Source organism: Lissotriton vulgaris, chromosome 1_1 (genome assembly GCF_964263255.1).
Source record: "Lissotriton vulgaris chromosome 1_1, aLisVul1.2, whole genome shotgun sequence".
Lineage (NCBI taxonomy): Eukaryota > Metazoa > Chordata > Amphibia > Caudata > Salamandridae > Lissotriton > Lissotriton vulgaris.
In genome coordinates this window covers 77230700-77251279 of record NC_141685.1, presented here as the reverse complement: position 1 = coordinate 77251279, position 20580 = coordinate 77230700, and the positions used below count along the sequence as shown (strand labels likewise).

The 20580-nt window shown below is 48.7% G+C and overlaps 1 protein-coding gene across 1 annotated transcript; it reads right to left on the bottom strand.

Annotated features, from left to right (window-relative positions):
- Positions 1–10518: 10518 nt before the first annotated feature.
- LOC147737398 (uncharacterized) lies at positions 10519–20371 on the bottom strand. The gene is made up of 2 exons (XM_086923853.1): positions 19989–20371; positions 10519–12091 (listed from the first exon to the last, which is right to left on the bottom strand). The coding sequence occupies exons 1-2, from the start codon at positions 20369–20371 to the stop codon at positions 10519–10521; spliced, it is 1956 nt and encodes a 651-aa protein (XP_086779979.1).
- Positions 20372–20580: the final 209 nt, after the last annotated feature.

The window sequence follows — 20580 nt, the reverse complement described above, 5'->3', positions numbered from 1 at the left end:
TCTATTACAGTTTTAGTTGCGATAACACTAATACAGATCATTGATAAATAGATTTTAAAAGCCATTGGTGGAATTTATCCTTGGTCTAAATCTAGATTATAGTCTGCAATGGAAACCAGTACAAACAGATCAAATCTAAAATCATTGAATATGTTTATTATAGTGGTTTAGAGTAAACCCAGAAGACACACATTGTTCCTGAAACTCAGAAAATGTATCTAAAGATTATGATTACATCCTATTTTATGTCCAGAGACTGCTTTAGCTGCTTTCCTGTTTAAGTGACAACATTTGCAAATATATTTAACAAAACATTAACGCTGGATATCAGAAATTCTGTCTTTAAGTATTGTGTAAGAGTTATGTGTGAAGGTTTTTATTTGATCTGAAGCAACACTAACACTAAATAGGTACATGCACCGGTTATCATTCAACGAACAATATTAGCAAACTTAATTTGGAGGGAATTGAGAAAAATTGCCTCATGTTTTATTGTTAAAAAAATCTACTGGTTCAGTAATTCACAGAGTTTGCAAATGCTAAACTCCTTTTTGAAATGCACTAAGCCCATTTAACAATTCAGAATTTGTAAGGGGAATGTTAATAGTTTCCCTTCTGAATATTTAATACAATTTTAAGGTATGTATTGAGCTTTGAAACCATATGTAGACTGAAAAACACAGTAACAGGAGTTAGTAATCCAAGGGGACATTTGTGAATCTGAAAGTAAAATGGGGTGCATTAAAATGCCTTTATTTAAAAGCTATCACAGACAAAGTAGTGTGCTGACTCTACAAGCAACCACTTTTTACCAAATGGATTATTAGTACATGAACCTCAGTATTTCCTATATTGCTGAAATTTAGTCTCTAATATTTTTGTAATGTGGTATAAATATTTGTTCCTGTTAGTTCAGAATTTCAATATTGTCATGAAATGTCCCTATTCTTTTTGTCAAACATATTGAAATATCTTTATCACAATTTTTGGAGCATTATAAAAAGTGTTTTCACTCTCTAACTTGAAGCTTTCTAAGAAAAATACTGACGCCAATTCCTGGTTTTTCCTAGATCATTTAGCTTTCTCACTAAACAAGCACAATATTGATTTGAGAGAGGTGATTATTGTAGTCATAAGCACTGGGGTTAGTTCAGAAAAGACTAATTCCTTAATCTTTCGAAATAATACTTGGAAAAGTTTATGTTCAATAATTTCAGATAACTTACTGATCAAGATATCAGATAAAGATCCCCAAATTTCTTATATCTTTTGGTATCAAAAATATGCTAGAATTAGCATTCTAGTTATATTTGCGATGATCAACTTTCTGTTATTTTAACACATTTTGTCAGTGCACAGAGTATTTTCCCTACATAGATCACATTTCATGCAATGGCCTGTGCTTGAACGTACAATGAAGGGGTAAAAATGCATTTCTACCACAATCAAGAAACCCTTGGGTTGCAAATGAAGACCTAGCTAAGATGAAATATCCCTTTAAAAGGATGATTTCCATCACCCACGATAGTTGGCATGCTTCCTTATTGGGAATCTACTTGCACCATGAAACAACCCCCTCACTGAGAGGGAGGAGTTCAGGCATATTTTGTTATAGAGAAAGGTATACTAAATACCACAATAATGAGCTCAGGGTAGTGGGGGCAGCAGAGTGAAAGTTAAAACTTGCTAAAGGGTATGTGGTTTCCATTATTTGTACACCCCTGGGCCAGGATTAAAAATAGGACACTGTGGGAGAAATATATATGCACTGTTAGAGTCAATAAGAGGTCAACATGTTTCAGCCTATTAACCCTCCAAATAGGCATTCTTCAGGACATAATCAAAAGTTCTGCCGCTCAATGTACTCAATCAATAACAAGCATTGTCATAGCCAATAGGTCTCGCCTTTGGGACATTATAAGTGTTTAGCCATGCATATTCAGTAACAATGTGAAATAATTACTATTAAAAAAAGAAGACTATAAACTAACAAAGCTAGATTTGGCTTTATAACTGGTTAATCAAATGTTTCTCGAGGTTTAGTATATATAAACAACTCCTTTTTTTTGATGGTGTGTCATATAAAGTTGATGCTTTAAATTTTGGTAAGAGTACACAACGTCAAAAAATTCAATACTGCTTTTATATTAATATACCTTTAAAAGCTTGAAGTGAAAGACAATTCTAAGTGGCATTTGGTTATGAGTAGGCGCTAATGACTATTTCCGGATGACAATGTAATTAGCATTTTTTTGTATAATATGTGTTAAAAGTATGGGTAGGGAAAATGGCTATTTTGGCCAAAGGCTGCCCTTTCTATATGCATGCTAGTTTTAATTTGTAAACAGAATCACAATTTGTTATGTGGTACACTGTAATGTTAGATGAATCTGTTTTACCCTTCTGATAAGCAAGGGATGACGATGAACCGTTTTTTCGTCCCTGGTTTTAAATGGATTCAGGTTGGAACAGAAGAGGTGTTGGTTGACTTTACCTCAGAACATGGTTGTTTCCCGCATGCTGCTTTCATGCGACTTAATCCCTTCAGAGGAAGAGGCGGTTGCATGCCTGCAGATATGGCCAGATCAGTACTTGGCTGTTTCGGTTCTCCAGTCGGGCTAGAATAGAAGCTGTTAAGGGCAGGGGTTTAGCTTCCCATTGGTGCAGCAGGTGCAGTGGCACCAGGTCCCAGATGCCTTAAAGGCCCACTGAACCCTGATAACTGCTGTTTGTCACAGTTCAAACAGAGGCCTGAGGGGCCCACAGAACAATGAATATTGCTGTTTTCCACAGCCCAAATAAACGGTAGAGGTCACATTTCCTTTCTTGCCTTGGGGCCCAGGGCACACTGGCTAGGGCACTGGTTAAGGATGCAGTGGGGAAGAAGTGGCGAGACAGGTGGATTATCTGAACAGCTCGACAATGACTTCATGCCTCGGTATTAAAGTATTCATTACAATTAAAGACTTAAGCAGGAGTAGATATCATAATATAGGAAGGCCTATGTACAAATGCAGCTCGATTAGCGTCTGCCTTTAACTTCTCACATATCACCTCTCCTAATTTACAGTTTTATATTAGATGCAGGCATAAATCGTGACCTATGAATATGTTTATCTATCTTTAGGTTCAAATGACCCATCTTTTCCATATGCAAGTATCAGACAGGTCGGAAACGCCTAATGGCTTTGAACTTGATAAAGCCACATTAATCACTGGTCTTGAAATGCAAATGGCAGCATTAGGCACGCAGAGGTATATTCTACGTAATCTCATTATGTTCTGGGTACGGGAGAGTATTTAGGGCATAAAGCACTTTGACAAAAACATTTCTGCCACCACAGAAATTCAATTGTCCTTGTCCTACCCTAGTATACAAGTAGTACCACATTCTTTGTATACCTGAATTAAATAGGCACACAAAATAGTACCGTATTTAAAGGCCCAGTTCAGAATTACATGGAAGGTGCACTGTCCCAGACTACACAACGGTGCAGTTTTCAGTGGGTGCTATCATCCCACATAGGTGGTACACCAGATTATGATGGAAAAAACATGTGGTGCCCCAACGTAGGCGCAGTTGTAAACCACCAGTCTGCTTACATAGTAAAGCGTCTGGCAGCTATTAAGTGAAGTGGCAAGTTTTCCCTGTAGGTGGTTGGGGTCTGTCACCATCCTGTCAGGTGGGGGGGTATACAATCAGTGCGCCTCCTGACTGCTTGTTTGCCTCTTCGCCCGTGTCAATAATACAGTGCAGTTCTTGGAGGAGTAGTCAATTTGTATTCATGAAAGACACTTGTGTTGCTGGGATGTGTAATCCCCAGATGATGCCTGAACTGTTCCCCAATGGGCTATTTGTACATCGTATTGAATTGTATGGCCTTATGAGGACTGTTAATAATAAAAAAAGATTTAGTGGAGTGTTTATTGCCCTCTATGTCACTCTACTTCTAAGCACCTAATACAACTTGTTGGTTACTGGCCTCTGCTCACTTACATTATGCTTAATATAAATAGTGTACAATTTAGGCGTTTGTGTCTGCCTACAACGTGGACCTGATACGAATAGCAGTACCTACAAGGTGGATGGTACAATTCAACAAGAGTCTAAGATACTCCAGCACAGATGACTTTGCATCAACATTACGGGGCATCAGTCTTGATGGCAAGCCAACTTAAAACTTATCAGTATTGTATACATTATAATCAGAGACTATACTTGCCTCTTGGATAAAACTTTACAACAGAATTTTATAAATTTTTGTACAGTTGTGTGTATACAATAAAACAACCTACCCACCATAATTGATCTGTCTATTCATCCTTTTGGGATCTGGAGTAGCATGCTACTCGCCGAAAAGCACTTCAACACTTCATCAGGGGTAGCAAGTGTAGGAAGGTGGATACCTGACTATGGTTACCCCCAAACTTTTTGCCTGGTGTTTAGCTGGTTTTTGACTCAGTTTGCCTGGGATCCTGCTATTCAGGGCCCCAGGCTAATTGCTCTCTCCTGAAAATGGACTCCATGTACCTTAGGTACATTACCAATTGGAACTGGTTCACCTTATTGGCCCCTGTAACATTGTACCCTAGGTACCCAGGGCATAGGTGTTTCCAAGGCCTACCAGCGGCTGCAGCATGTATTGTGCCACCCCTGGCCTGGCCTCCATATTTGACACAACTGGCTGATCACTCAGCTGGGGTAAGTTGGTGTAATCACCTCTTACTTAGATATAGTATATCTATATCTAACATATATGGACACATGGTAACCTATAAGTCACTCCTATGGCAGGCCTTAACAATCCTGGAGGCTGAGTGCTTGGTTTCATGTGAGATGGTGCTCTGGCACGAGCTGAGCCTGTCTGCAGCTGTCGGGAACAACTCCCTTAGCTGTTCCGGGATATTGCCTTACCATATACTCTTAAGTGCATTATAATCCTCGCGGTTACTTGCTAACTTTGGTTTGGGTTTATCAAAACATGTCGAGTAAGGTGTCATACGAATTGGAATACTACCCCCTCGCCAATTCTAGTGACGGGGGTAGCATTCCACCCTTCTAGAGGGACACGACATGTACATACCCTGAACCCCGGTTAAAGTTAACTCGAGCCTCAGCATCACAAAATGGATGCTGCCACCACAGACACAAGTCTGACCTGCTGCTGGGAGTCCTTCCAGCAAGGGAGGCTTGGACAAAGAGTTTCCTGCCTAGGGAGGTGCTAGCACCACCCCAGACAGGATTTTGTGTATTAGGTAGGACAGGGCTGAATAGAATGAGACATGCCTGGGGCACACAAGGTGTCCCTGTGCATATGCCGGTTCAAACCGGTGCTGGGGCTTTCCAGCCCCAGTCCTGGCGCAGAACTGGACAAAGGAAAGGGGGTGTAACCACCCCGCTTCCTGGTCCTACCCAGAGGAGGGAACTAGCAGGTGATCCGGCCCCTAGATTTGGAATAAGAGTAGGAGCTGTGTCCCAAGACTTCAGATCATCCAGAACTCGACTTGAAACTAAGAAGAAAACTGGACTTCGACATTCTGCTGCACAGAAGACTGAAGAGCATCTCCCTTGTGGCCAAGGAGTGACCACCCTGTGAATACAGGCACCATCCAGCAACTCGATGTCTACTTTGCCGCCGCCTCCCGCTAGAGCCCGAGCACAGAGCCCGACAAGACCTGGATTCTCAGACATCTCAGAGCCCGTTCCACAGTCCCTGAAAAGAAGAGACCCGTGGAGGCACCGAGAGATGTGGGACCGGCCATCTTGGAAGATCCACGAGGAGCTGACTGCGCAGCACCTGAGGCACCCTCGATGCTGTGCTTTGGGGTTTGAGAAGCCCTGCCACCGAGCAGCATCTGCACTGAAGATCAGCCCCCCAGCATCTCCAGGATCTGTGTGGGGACCTTTTGCATTTTGCCACTCGACGCGTCATCCCGGTTACTGGCCCGTTGGCTAGTGGCCATCTTGACGAAAAAATCCGAAATTAACACCACTGGTCTGGTTGCTCCAGACTGGCCCTCACTCCTGTAAAAAGGAGCAGCCCCTCTGACCTTGCTGGTCCGAGTGAGAAGCTTGCATCGTTTCCTGCGTGGCTTGCACTAGCCAAGGCCTGTTTGCTCCGATCAAGAAGCCGACACCGCCATCAGCTAGAGTCTTCGTGGGACAGCTCATGATCGACTCCTGGACATCCTCGACCTCTTTTTGTGTCCACGTGGTGCCAGAGACAATCTTCACTTCTTCACCTGTTTGCACCCGACATCGCCTGGTTCCCTCCTGGTTACACGGTAGTCACTGGCTAGTGGCTTTGAACATTGTCCCCGCTGCTTTCAGGTCTTCACCTCTTCAGATCCACCCTTGGATCCACCGGAACTCTTCTCGACGACCCGCCTGCAGCATCTTCATCTACAGGCTCCATAGACCAGCGCAACGAAACCCGACACACTTTGAGACACATGCACCCGCTTCCTGTGGGTGAGGTAACCCTGGCACTCCGGTGCTCCTGTGTAGCAATACACCTCTAGTGTCTTTGTTCCAAGTTGCTAGGTTCTAGGTCATCCGGAAGTTTCCCTTTGCAGTAACTTTTTACTTTTTACGCACCATTGACTTTGCATTGGTGCATGCGTGTGCTTTAAGCGCTGCACCCGAGTCCCGCGGGCCTTTCCCGACTTCATCACTGCTACTCCCGCATAGCTCCAGCGATTCCCAAGGCCCTAGGCCTACTTCCTTTTCAATTAGGGATACTTATACCACTATTTTAGTATATGAGTTGAGTGGCCCCTAGAGCCTATCCATATTGTGCAACTTTTGTATATTTAAACAGTGTTTTGTTTTAACGCATTTGCTTCTGTGCTCATAAAGAGTATAGGGGATACTTGTAGTAAATAAATATATATATATTTTCAATACATATCTGTGTGGTGTCCTTTCATTTGGTATTCAAGGGGATTGTATATGGTAAAACAGCTTGCTTCACATGCCTTTACAGAGTTTAGCCTAAGACTGCTTTGTCCATGCTACCTCTAGGATAGCTGGTCTATAAGGTTGACTTACAACCAATCATCATAAGGGTTGCTTGGCATGGTACAAGGTGATCACTAGAACTAGTGAGCATCATATACCAGGCCAACTTCTCACAGCAAGCGCTATATAAATGCAAAACCTTCCCTCTTCTATCCCCCCACTATCTTTTTTAACCCAACTAACAGACCAACATGTACAACTCTCAAATACATTTTATATTTCCCTATACTAATTCACCAATAATCATTTTTGGATGCTGGAGTAGCATGCTACTTGCCGAAAAAGCGCTTCAAAGTTCATATGGGGTAGTAAGTGTTATGTAAATCTAAATACATTACAATTACTGTTTACATCGGGCTGCACTAACACGAGGATAGAAGTAGAGTGGGGATCAGAGTTTATCTGCCCAGAACGAAGCATACTACAGAAAGTGTGTGAACAGTCTATATGTTGTGCGCCTGGCAGAGAAAAACACAGCAGAGGTGGGAAGAAGGTAGGTAATGTGATGGTCAGACCTATGTGGAAAGATGCAATCACTTTGGGCAGAAAAGAGGACTACTTTGTCCGGATGGACAGCAAGAAAGGGAGGTCTGGAAGATAAGCCTGAAGCTCACTCATCCTGCAAGCAGAGGTGATGGCAAGCAAAAAAGCAGTCTTCAAAGGAGGCGAAGAGGACAATTATGTAGGCGCTCAAAGGGAGCAAACATAAGATAAGTGAGGACAAGATTCAACTCCCACTAGGGCATTACGAAAGGGGAAGGAGGAAAGAGAAGAGTAATGCACTTCAAAAATCTGTTAAAAATAGGATCGTTGGCCATGCTCGAGGGCTCGGGGTACCAGACTTGGGACTGATCGCGTTTGATCTTCTTCAGCAATCTTGGCAGAAGTGGTATAGGAGGCCACAACTCCACTCGCAACGAAAAGGGTCGCCGAGCGAAAGCCGCCTTGGAAACTCTAACACGCAGAACTGCTGACATTGAGCGTTCTCTTCGGTGGCGAATAGATCTAACCAAGGCTCTCCCCACTACTGAAAGAGACCTAGCCCCACCTTCGAGTGAAGATGCCATTTGTGATCCATCATGCACTGGCGGCTGAGTTTGGCCGTCCTGGCGTTCAGTGAACCTGTTAGGCGTTGAACCACCAGAGATATGCCCTGATGTTCCAGCCATGTCTAAAGGCGAAGAGCCTCTTGACATAGGGTCCACGACCCCACCCTGCCCTGTTTGTTTCAGTCCCACATGGCGGTGGTGTTGTCCGTGAACACCTGCACCACTCTTCCTTTCACAGAAAGAAGGAATGCTTTCAGTGCAAGACAAATCGCCCGGAGCTCCAGAGGGTTGATGTGGTGCCTGGACTCCGCCAGAGACGAAGAGGTCTTTGATCTCCGTTATTCCCATATGGCTGCCCCAACCCAGGAGTGACGCATCCGTCACTACTGTGAACTCAGGTTGGGGAAGGGAGAGGGATCGGCTGTTGACCCAATCCTGGTTCCTGAACCACCATTGCAACTGACTTGCAGTCCCCTCCGAAATCTGAGTCATCGGAAAGATTCCCCTGGTGCTGCGCCCACTGGAACTTCAGGTCCCACTGCAGAGCACGTATATGCCATCTGGCATGATGCACCAGCAGGATGCAGGAGGCCATGAGGCCCAGCAGCCTCAGGGTCATTCTCACAGAACACCGGGATGGAGGCTGAAACATCGGTATCATAGCCCAAATATCCTGGACTTGCTGCTAGGGAGGATAGACCCAAAACTGTGCTGTGTCCAGAACCGCTCTGATGAAAAGGAGCTTATAGGAGGGAATCAGGTGCGACTTCAGCATGTTAACTGTGAACCCCAGCAAATGCAGGAAGTCCGTCGTAGTCTGGAGGTGGGAGACAACAGCCTGGGCGAGCTCACCTTCAACAGCCAGTCAGCGAGAGAGGGGAAGACTGGAACCCCTGATCTGCGCAGATGAGCTGCAACCACCGCCATCACTTTCATGAACACCCTGGGGAGTGGGGGGTCTGGTAAGGCCAAAGGGGAGCGTGGTAAACTGAAAATGCGTGTGGCCTACAGTGAACCGTAGGTAATGCCGGTGGGCAGGCAAGACGGGGATGTGAAATTAAGTGTCCTGCAAGTCCAACGCTACCATAAAATCTCCAGGGTCGAAGGCAGACAAGACCTGAGCCAAGGTTAACATCTTGAACTTCTCCTTTCTGAGGAAGCGGTTGATGTCCCTGAGGACTACGATAGGATGCAGGCCTTTGTCCTTCTTGGGTACCAAGAAGTAGTGGGAGTAGCAAACCCGACCTACTTCTGGCACAGGGACACATTTGATAGCTCCCTTGGCAAAGAGATCCATAACTTCCTGGAAGAGAAGGGCCAAATGATCCTCCGACATGGGATGAAATCACCACAAACGACATGACCCTTACGCACTCCGCTGCTTGCGGAACTCCGCGTAGACCGCCAGAGTTTTTTTGTCACTTTGTGGAGTTCCTCACTGAAGAACTCCACATAGGCTTAATCTTATCATGAAAAAATAGATATCAGTTATATGTTAAGAAACAAGGGTGAGTAGAAACCTTTTGGGTAGAGTAAAATTTAAGACATTATTATTGTGAATTTTTGGGCAATTAGTTGACCTTGAGAGTTTTGTAACTTTCAGATACTCAAATTGTGGATTCTGTTGCAATTAAAAATATTTCCAGGCCTGAAATTTCTTTGGAGGTTGCATGCGGGCAGCCTAAGTTATCCTGTAAGAGTTTCTTGATAAATTCTATTGCAACTACAATATTTGCTCTCTCATGTAAAGTCAGGTTGTTAGAAGCTTTTCTGCAACTCAAGATACGCCTTACTTTTCACCTGGTGAGGATGCATTTCTCATGTTTAGTGATATCTCCTTTCTGAGTATAACGTTTCTGGCTTTCCCCTCCTGTATATGGCTTTAGTCCAGTGTGAATTCTCTCATGTGAAATGACATTGTATTCAAGACTAAACCTTATCTGACATTAAGAACACACATAAGGCTTTCTTCCCCCGTGTGAGTTCTCTCATGTCAAGTGAGAAGTAATTTGTAACCAAAACATTGCTTGCATTTCGAGCATTCATAAGGTTTTTCCCCAGAGTGGGATCTCTCATGAAGCATAACACTGTCTTTCAGATTCAACCTTTTATGGCATAAGGATTTTCTCTAGTGTGGAGTTTCTCATCGTGAAATAGCGTTTTTCTCTGCAGCTTTTCTGGCATTCAGAGCACTCATAAGGTGTTTCATCAGTATGGAGTCGCTTATAGTTAGTGAGGCTGTGCCTATCAAATAGGAATTTCTGGCATTCACAGCATTGGTAATGTTTTTCTCATGTGTGCGTCTGCTCATGTAGAGTGAGATTGAGTTTAAAATTGATGCTTTTCTGGCATTCGGAGAACTGAATTATTTTGATGGTGTGTTTTCTTATGGCGCTTGTAACCATCTCTACCTCTGAATCTTTTCTGACATTTAGAGCACTGATAATTTTATTCACCAGTGTGGATTCTCACATGTTCAGTGGGATGAGATTTTTGGTTGAAACATTTTTGGCATTCGGAGCACTGATAAGGTTTTTCCCCAGTGTGGATTCTTATATGCTGAGTGAGACTGCTCTTTCGATTGAAACATATCTGGCATTCAGAGCACTGATAAGGTTTTTCCCCAGTGTGGATTCTTATATGCTCAGTGAGATTGTTTTTTTGACTGAAACATTTGTGGCATTCAGAGCACTGATAAGGTTTTTCCCCAGTGTGGGTTCTTATATGCAGCGTGAGATGTCTTTTTTCACTGAAACATCTCTGGCATTCAGAGCACTGATAAGGTTTTTCCCCAGTGTGGAATCTCACATGTGCAGTTAGAAGTGATTTAAGTTTGAAATCTTTAGGGCATTCAGAGCACTGGTAAGGTTTTTCCCCAGTGTGGTTTATTATATGCAGCGTGAGATGTCTTTTTTCACTGAAACATTTCTGGCATTCAGAGCACTGATACGGTTTTTCCCCAGTGTGGGTTACTACATGCAGCGCGAGATGTCTTTTTTCACTGAAACATTTCTGGCATTCAGAGCACTGATAAGGTTTTTCTCCAGTGTGCGTTTTTATATGCAGCGTGAGATGTCTTTTTTCATTGAAACATTTCTGGCATTCAGAGCACTGATAAGGTTTTTCCCCAGTGTGGGTTTTTATATGCAGCGTGAGATGTCTTTTTTCACTGAAACATTTCTGACATTCAGAGCACTGATAAGGTTTTTCCCCAGTGTGGGTTCTTATGTGCCGAGTGAGACAGCTTTTTTGACTGAAACATTTCTGGCATTCAGTGCACTGATAACGGTTTTCCCCAGTGTGGATTCTTATGTGCCGTGTGAGACAGCTTTTTTGACTGAAACATTTCTGGCATTCAGTGCACTGATAACGGTTTTCCCCAGTGTGGATTCTTATGTGCCGTGTGAGACTACTTTTTCTACTGAAACATTCCTGGCATTCAGAGCACTGGTAAGGATGTTTCACAGAATGGGTTATTGTATGTCGAGAAAGACTTTGTTGGTTACAAAACCTTTCCTGGCATTCAGAACACTGATAAGGTTTTTCCCCAGTGTGGAATCTCACATGTGCAGTTAGAAGTGATTTAAGTTTGAAATGTTTTGGGCATTCAGAGCACTGATAAGGGTTTTCCCCAGTGTGGATTCTTGTATGTTCAGTGAGTCTGCTTTTGCAACTGAAACATTTCTGGCATTCTGTGCACTGATATGGTTTCTCTCCAGTGTGGGTTATTATATGCCGAGTGAGACTGTTTTTGTCAATGAAACATTTCTGGCATTCTGTGCACTGATGAGGTTTTTCCCCAGCGTGGGTTCTTGTATGCCGAGTCAGAGTGCTTTGATCACTGAAACATTTCTGGCATTCAGAGCACTGATAAAGTTTTTCCTTAGCCTTAGAGTGGTATCTTGTATGCTGAGAGAGACTGCTTTTGTTTTTGAAACATTTTCGGCAATCCAGGCACTGATAAGGTTTGTCCACAGAGTGGGTTATTGCATGTCGAGATAGGCTTGGTTTGTTACAAAACCTTTTCTGGCATTCAGGGGGGCGTGGCTTGGGCGCCGATGGCGATGGTCGCCTGAGAGCTCGGCTCCGGGACTAAGCCCGAGATTATCCTGAACATCGGAGGCTGAGGGGCACCCCAGACCCCGCATTCGGTTGAGCGAGGCGACGACACCCTGCCGGGGGCCTTGGTGGAGTTTGGACGGGGGTTGCTCCGAAGAAATGCCGAAGTTTGCGGAGTTGCGGAGTGCGACCCAACATGGCGCCCGGACTCCTTTGTCCCCTTGATCGAAACTACTGAGTTGAAGAGGTCTCGCGGGTGTCGACTGGCACCCGGCTTCACCATCCTCGGTTGTTTTAGACATTGGACATTGACAGGCTCGGACCTTCTGCAACGGGTTCATACTCGATTAGACGACCGGGCGGGTGCCCACGCACTAGAGGGCACCGGGTGCGGGTGCCCTCTGATCCAGGCGGTGGTCCGCATTGCGACTCCGCAACTAGCTACGATTTCCTGGCCAGTCCAACTACATGGGAGGCGCGACACTCTGGCGCCACAGATCAACCGAGGGAGTTGGTGGCCCTCACCCCGGAGCTATAGTGGGTGAACGGGCCTGCCCGACCCGGCGACGGTTGTCTCCGCCCCCTCATCGGTGCCCTCGGACGCCGTGGCGGTGGCGTGAGCCGAAGCGGCGGAGTCTCCACAGGCTCTGGAGAAGGAGATCGCCCATACCCGACGTGAGAACGAACTCCCGGGAAGGTCGTGATAGACACCTGTACACGGAGACGCCTACTCCGGAACCCTCACGGCGAGCCCCTGGCAGCATGGGGAAACCTAAAGGAGCCAAGGGATCCAACCAGACCACCTCGGACTCTGAAGCCCAGGACAAGGAAGAGCATGGAGACCCAAAAAGACCTGGTGGTGCACCACTGCAGCAACAGTTCGACCGTGTACTGGAGGCAATAGAGGCTACTCGGTCGGCCCTCCAACAGGACATTGCTCAGGTGGCGACGGGCCTGGGCCTCCTTAGGGCGGACCATGGTAAACTCTCAGACCGGGTCAAGGAGGTGGAGGGCACGGTGAAAACTTTAGAACCGGCGCAGAGAACCCTGGCTGCGACGATAAAGGATGCCTTATCCCGAATCGAGACCCTCGAACGGAGGGCGGAGGATGCGGAAGGCCGCAACAGGAGGAATAACATTCGAGTGGTGGGCCTGCCGGAAAAAATCGAGGATGGCGATATGGTGCGATACTTGGAGACCTGGCTCCGAGACACGGTGGTCCCGGAGGGTCTGTCCTCCTTCTACACTCTAGAACGGGCCCACAGAGTCCCAGCACGGCCCCCACAGCAGGGACGTACCCCAAGGCCGGTGGTGGCGCGGTTGCTACATTTTCGGGACAGAGACTTGATCCTAAATGCCGCCAGGCACAATGGCCCGTTCCAAGTTGCGAACAGTCAGGTGAACATCTTCCCTGACTACACCTACGAGACGCAGCGCAAGCGGTTCTCCTTCCTGGCGGTTAAGCGCGAACTCAGGAGTGAGGGCATCCAATATTCACTCCTATTTCCTGCAAAGCTCCGCGTCATTGTCGACGACAAAGCCCAGTTCTTCGACACCCCGGAGGAGGTCTGTGACTGGCTCGAACTGTATCGGACAGGGAAAGATGGTTTTGGCGCCTCGACCCAACAGGAGGATGAGCCGGAACAAAGGAGGCGATCCAAGAGGGTCAGGAATCGCCGCGGCCGCACGGGAGGGCCTTCGACTGCGGAGACATCATCGGAGCGGAGGGGAGTGCTGGAAGTTCTGTCGGAACTGTCGGGAGCAAGAGGCGAAGCTATCGAGGGGGAGGAAGAAAACCCGGGTGCTCAGGGGGCACCATCGGACTCGGAGGATTCAGTGGCAGACAGTACCCATACACCGGTGATCACACCGAAATCGGTGGAGGACCTTCTGGACGGACAAGGGTAACGGGGTATGCTGCCTTGTTTTGGGTGGGGGCCCGGCAGGGGGGAGGCGGTTGCCGTTCTTTATTGCTGACAACGAAGGAGAGAGGGTTGGGGGGCCTCTGCTCTTGCCCCGGAAGGTTTTGACACCGGGGGGGGCTTGCTATAGTCCTGGTAGCCTGGGCGACGAGGGCCCACTGCCTCCGCCCAGCCCGCACCTGGCCCATAAGGCCTTCCTACGGTGGCGACCGTAGGACTAGTGGGGGTTTTGGGGTTGATATACGTCGAGGTTTGGATGGGATCTAGATGGTGCAGTTTGGGTCCTGTTCTGGGGTGGTTGGGGGGGGCCTTGTTGGTTTTTGGGTGGTTTGGTTTTGGTTGGGGAAAATGGCCGCCGTCAGCGCTGGGAGGATTGATGCTTTTTCTTTGTGGGGACCCGAACGGGGAAACTGTGCAAGAACACTCTGGGACAATGGCTGATGTTGCTAACTTGAAATGTGTTACTTGGAACGTGAGGGGGCTTCACACTATGTCCAGGCGTCACAAGGTCCATGCTTATTTAGTGCGTAGGGGAGTGCAAATGGCGCTGCTGCAGGAAACGCATCTGACCAAGGCGGAAGGGGCGGCGCTTCAGCGTAGGTGGCGAGGGCAGGTCTTTTCCACGGCGTACTCTGCTTATGCCAGGGGGGCGCTAATATGGATTAGGGCAGGAGTCCCCTTCCAGGTCACGAGGACAGTGTTGGACCCAGAGGGGCGTTTCGTGGCCATCTCAGGCACTCTAGGAGGGAGGGACCTGAACGTTTGCTGTGTGTATGCCCCTAATGTAGACCAGACTGCCTTCCTTTCCAGGTTATCGGGCTCACTGGCCCACTTTTTCGCCGGGCCCCTCCTGCTGGGGGGAGACTTTAACTCCGTAGTGGATGTGGACATAGACCGCTCGCATCCCCCGCTCCCCGATTCCCCGGTCTGGCGTACGGCTAAGGGTCGTCAAGATTGGCAGACCCGCTGGGGTTTAACGGACATTTGGAGGGCGCATCACCCCGCGTCTAGAGATTATTCATACTTCTCGAGCCTCCATGAGCTGCATGTCAGGCTAGATGGCTTTCTTGGTTCGCCCGAACTAGTTTCGGCAGCGGTCCGATCAGAGTACTTATCGCGGACCATCTCGGACCATAACCCCCTCCTGCTGGACATTCGCTGGTTCCCCGGGACGCCGGCAGTACCCACCTGGAAGATGCGCCCCGAGATCCTCGAGGACAGTGTCTTCAAGGCGGACCTAGGGGAGAGAATCACGGATTATTTTGCGTCCAACGGCGGTTCCGCGAGTACTAGGGCGTTCGAATGGGACGCTTTTAAGGTAGTGGTGAGGGGCTACTGTATCTCTAAGAAGGTGGGCATGAGGCGTGTTATCCTGGCTGATTTAGACACAGCGGACCGGGCACTCCGTGAGCTTGAAGTTAGCCGCCCCGGACACCCGGAATTGCAAACACAAACGGTAGAGGCGAGGGAGAAGGTAGCGGTGGAGGTCGAACGGCTCCGCTGTTTTGATTATAAGGCCTATACGGTCCGGTCTATTGCGGAAGGAGACAAGTCGAGTGCGTTGCTGGCGTGGTTGGCCAACCCTACGCGCCAGTCCCAGACGACGACAAATATGCGTAGGGCAGATGGGTCCGAGGTGTGCACCCAACCGGAGATTCTTAGCTGCTTCCGGCATTACTACGAAAGTTTATACCGCAGTCGCTCCGCACGTGACCCAGACCGGCTTGATAACTATCTTAGCCCACTGGAACTCCGCACAGTAGGACAGGAAGTGGCGGAAACCCTGGGTTCTGATATCGACTTGGGGGAGATCCGCGGGGCCATCAAACGGATGGCGAGGAACAAGACCCCGGGCCTAGATGGCCTTCCGGTGGAGTTCTATGCAGCTTACGCTGACCTCTTGGCCCCTCGGTTATTGGTGGTCTACAGGGAGGCGAAGAGGTTGGGTCGGCTCCCTGGCTCGATGTGTGAGGCGTTGGTGGTTCCTCTCCTCAAACCGGGCCGAGACTCGTCTGACCCGGGGTCCTACCGTCCCCTATCAATGTTGACGGTGGACTACAAAATATTGAGCAGCATCTTGGCCTCGAGGCTGCTGGGACATATGAGTTCCCTAGTGCATGAGGACCAGGCCGGTTTCATCCCACGGCGGAATACGACTATGAATATCCGAAGGTTGTTCCGCTTGCTTGGGGAACCATTCGTGGATGCCCCGTCCCCGGTAGTCTTGTCGGTGGACCTGGAGAAGGCTTTTGATAGCCTAGAGTGGGACTACCTATGCACGGTATTACGGAGATTTGGCCTCGGGGAGGGATTTGTCAAATGGACTGCAGTCCTCTACGCTTCCGCTTCGGCCAGGGTTAGATCGGGCCCTTTGATTTCATCGCGTTATCCGGTGGAGCGGGGCATGCGGCAGGGGTGCTCCTTATCCCCGCTTCTTTTTGCACTAGCGGTGGAGCCACTGGCGATGCACCTTCGCTCGGGAGCCCACTATACGGGCTTATGGACGGCGGCGGGCCCGCACTATGTCTCGCTATATGCGGACGACCTGTTGCTCTTCCTGGAGGATCCGGTCGACGCTTTGCGGGGAGCGGAATTAGCGCTAACGGAGTTCGGAGCGGTCTCAGGCCTCCAAGTGAATTGGTCTAAGACCTGCCTCTTCCCGATGCGCAGGGGTACCCCCGCTCCTGCGCTAAGTAAGGAGATCAGATGGGAGCCCGACTGCTTTAAATACCTTGGGGTATTTGTGTACCACGACCAGAATACACTTCGGTGTAACGCGGGCAGGGATGTCCACCAGGCACTGGTGCTTCTTGACCTGTCTGCTGCTTTCGACACGGTCGACCACACTATTTTGGTCGGCCGTGTCGAGCAGGCAGGCCTCAGGGGTACTGCCCTGAGCTGGGTGCAATCATTCTTGTCCGACCGGACTCAAGCAGTGAGACTGGGCACCTTCACAGCCCCTAGAATTAAGAACGATTGCGGTGTCCCTCAAGGCTCATCCCTGTCTCCCCTTTTATTTAATTTATACCTGCGTCCCCTTTTGCACTCCTTGAGGAAATTCAAAGTGTGGATCTTTAATTACGCAGATGATCTGCAATTGGTTTTCCCCTTAGGGTCGCCGGATGCTGTCACTGAGTTTAGGGAGGTCATGGCTCATATCCAGAGATGGATGGGCCTTAACCACCTAAAACTTAACCCAGGCAAGACTGAACTGATCTTGCCTGGGAAGAGCGAACTCAGCTGGGGACCTCAATTTTGGCCTCCGGAGATGGGAAATCCCCCCTCCAAATCCCGCACGGTTAAGAGCCTTGGAGTCACCTTCAGTGACGACCTCTCCTTGAAAAGTCAGGTAGGGTCAGTTGTCTCCGCATGCTTCTTTCAGCTGCGCAAGATTAGAAAGATTGCCCATTTCCTAACCCATTCTGCCCTGATACAGGTGACCATCGCCCTTGTGCTGTCTAGGCTGGACTACTCAAATAGTTTATATTTGGGCCTTCCAGCCGGGCAGCTCAAGAGGCTGCAGCTGGTTCAAAATCAGGCGGCCAGGCTGATCTGTGGGCTTCCTAAATGGCAGTCCATCAGGCCAGGCCTGGCAGACCTGCATTGGCTGCCGGTAGCCCAGAGGGTGGCTTTTAAAACCGGCTGCATTATCTTTAGGGCATTACAAAGCAAAGGCCCCAAATTCATTATCAACCTGCTTGCCAGATACACCCCCTCCCGCAACCTTCGTTCGGGTCACAAAAACGTGCTCACTGTGCCGGTTGTTAGGAAACAACGTCAGGGCGGCAGCTCCTTTCATTTTCTTGCTGCATCCCTCTGGAACTCCTTGCCAGCTTCTTTAAGGTCACACGAGGATATTCTAGCCTTTAGACTAGCCTTTAAAACCTGGCTTTTTAGAGAAGCCTATCCTCAGACGCTCTAAGTGGTCCTTCTGTTGTTGTGTTATGCTCTGGAAACTTCCTACAGCGCCATGAAGCCTACGGGCGTACGCGCGCTTTATAAGCTAAATTTAACATAACATAACATAACGACCAACCCGACCTCCTAGATGGGAACATTGCCCGTTGCATGCGAGCACTCCGAGGTTGCATGGACTTTTGGGCCACGCTGCCGCTCTCAGTGGCGGGACGCATCGCCCTGCTCAAAATGGTGGCGCTCCCCCGGCTGTTGTATTACTTCCGAACTTTGCCGATCTGGGTCCCACCGGCCACGTTTCGTCGCCTGTGTTCTATGGTGGTCGGGTTCCTCTGGGGAACGGGCCGGCAGCGGGTGGCCCTCAACACCCTGATGAGGCCGAAGGACGAGGGGGGGCTCGCTGTGCCGGACTTCGAGAAGTACTATCTGGCGGCGCAGCTCCAGACCTACACCCAGGAGATAGCCAGGGAATTCAGAGGCCCGGAAGACGGTAGAGGGACGGGTATGGCCAGGCACGTCCTCTCCTTCATCGCGCTGCGACAACGCTTGGTCCTACGGGACTTGTCGATGGAGGAGCGGACTATCCGACTATGTTGGAATCGGGCTCACGCCAGAGGCCACCTACGGACGCCATATGCGCCTGAAATACCGTTGGGGATGCTGACGGCCCTCCCCCACGGAGGGGATTGGTCACGATTGGCGGACTGGGAGGATTCCGGTTTACAGCTCGTCGGGGACCTGTACGAGGACGGAGCGCTCCTGTCCTTTCAGGATCTCATTGACCGCTTTGGGATCCCCCGGGGCGACTTTCTGCTGCACTCGGCCATTGTGCGAGCGATCCAGGCGCACTGGCAGAACGGGCTAGAGGAACCCCAATTGTCTCAGGTGTGCCAGTACGTAATGATGTCGGCGGGCACGGTGAAGGCGGTCACTTGCCTATACGGCAGGTTGATTACCGAGGGGTTGGTTCCTCTCACCACATTGAAGTCCCGCTGGGAAGAGGACATTGGTAGGGAGATCCCGGAGACGACCTGGGCCCAGTTGGTGAGGCGTGCCTGGAAGGGTACACGTAGCGCCCGTTTCCAACTGGTCCACTATTATGTTCTCCATAGAGCGTACCTGACCCCGGTAAAGATCAGGCGTTATTTTGCCACGGCTTCAGCGGAATGCCCTAGGTGCCAGGCTCAGGAGGCGGACCTCCTACACATGCTATGGGCCTGTCCAGGACTGACGTCCTACTGGCAGGAGGTAGCGACGACTTTGGAGGAGGTGACGGGGAGGCACTTATCATTCGATGTGGCGGTAGGGCTCTTGCACTGGTTCCCCCATACCCCCCGGAATAAAATTTCCAGTAAATTTATCGACCTGGGGCTCCTACTTGCTAAGCGAGAGGTGACCAGGAACTGGAAGGCACGAGCTGGTCCTGCAGGCAGCAGATGGCACAGTGAGCTTTTGAAATGGGCGGTGGGTGAGAGCGCGCTAAGATACCAGCTGGCTTGGAGGCAGGGTAATGAGAAGGCGCAGGAGGCCGCGTTAGAGTGGGAAACGCTGGTGCAGGCCCTCAGGGATTATTGTACCCCCAGCGACTCCGAAAGTGAAGAAGCAACTCGCCCCGAGTCCCGTTAAACATTAGCATTGACAGCACTATTACCTTCCCCGTGGGTCAAGCAGTGGATCCTATGTTGATGAGCTCCCTGGCGCTGATGGTGGGGGGGGGGGAGGGGGGGTTTCACAGTTAATAGGTATTTCGAGGGGGGGGTTTATTTTGGGGGTTTTGGGTTTGTTTAGAAAAGCAGATGACGGACAGTGTGTTATCCGGACCAGCTCCAGCATTCTACTGACCCCAGCTGCATTTGCCGCCCAACCCCAGGGATATGGGCTAATTGGCTGTGTACAAACGTTATGGAGGGGGGTCGGTGGGCTTTATTTTGTATATGTTGTTCATAATACAATGCTGGTCGCTACTGTATTGATTTACTGATTCCTGCAATAAAAATATATTTTAAAAAAAAACAAAAAAACCTTTTCTGGCATTCAGAGCACTGATAAGGGTTTTCCCCAGAGTGGATTCTCATATGTTCAGTGAAATAAGATTTTTGGTTGAAACTTTTTGGGCATTCAGCGCACTGGTAAGGTTTTTCCACAGAGTGGGTTAATGCATGTCGATATAGACTCGGTTTGATACTAAACCTTTTCTGACATTCAGAGCACTGAAAAGGTTTTTCCCCAGTGTGGATTCTCATATGCTCAGTGAGATAAGATTTACGCCTGAAACTTTTTTGGCATACTTTGCACGGAGAGTGTTTTCCCCCAGTATGGATTCTCATATGCTCAGTGAGATAAGATTTACGCCTGAAAGTTTTTGGGCATAAATTGCACTGAGAGTGGTTTCCCCCTGTGTGCATACTGTCAAATTCTGTGAGATAAGATTAATGGCTGTATCTTTTTGGGCACAGGTAACTTTTTCCCCCAACTTCGGTTATTTTGCCTCGATTTTAGAGTCAGGCTTGTTTAGATAATGTTCAGCACTTATCTCTAAAAGAAATTGTGTGTAATCTTCTCAACACTTGAATTGAGCAAAAAAATGTCGGGAAGCAGTCCTGTAACACCTGTT

What these genes read in the sequence shown, in the direction of transcription:
- LOC147737398 (XM_086923853.1), bottom strand. Translation starts at nt 20,371, where the DNA reads ATGCACACAGGGGGAAACCACTCTCAGTGCAATTTATGCCCAAAAACT. An exon ending in TGCTCTGAATGCCAGAAAAG is followed by an intron (nt 12,092 to 19,988) that starts GTTTTTTTGTTT and finishes ATGCCAGAAAAG; the next exon opens with GTTTTGTAACAAACCAAGCC.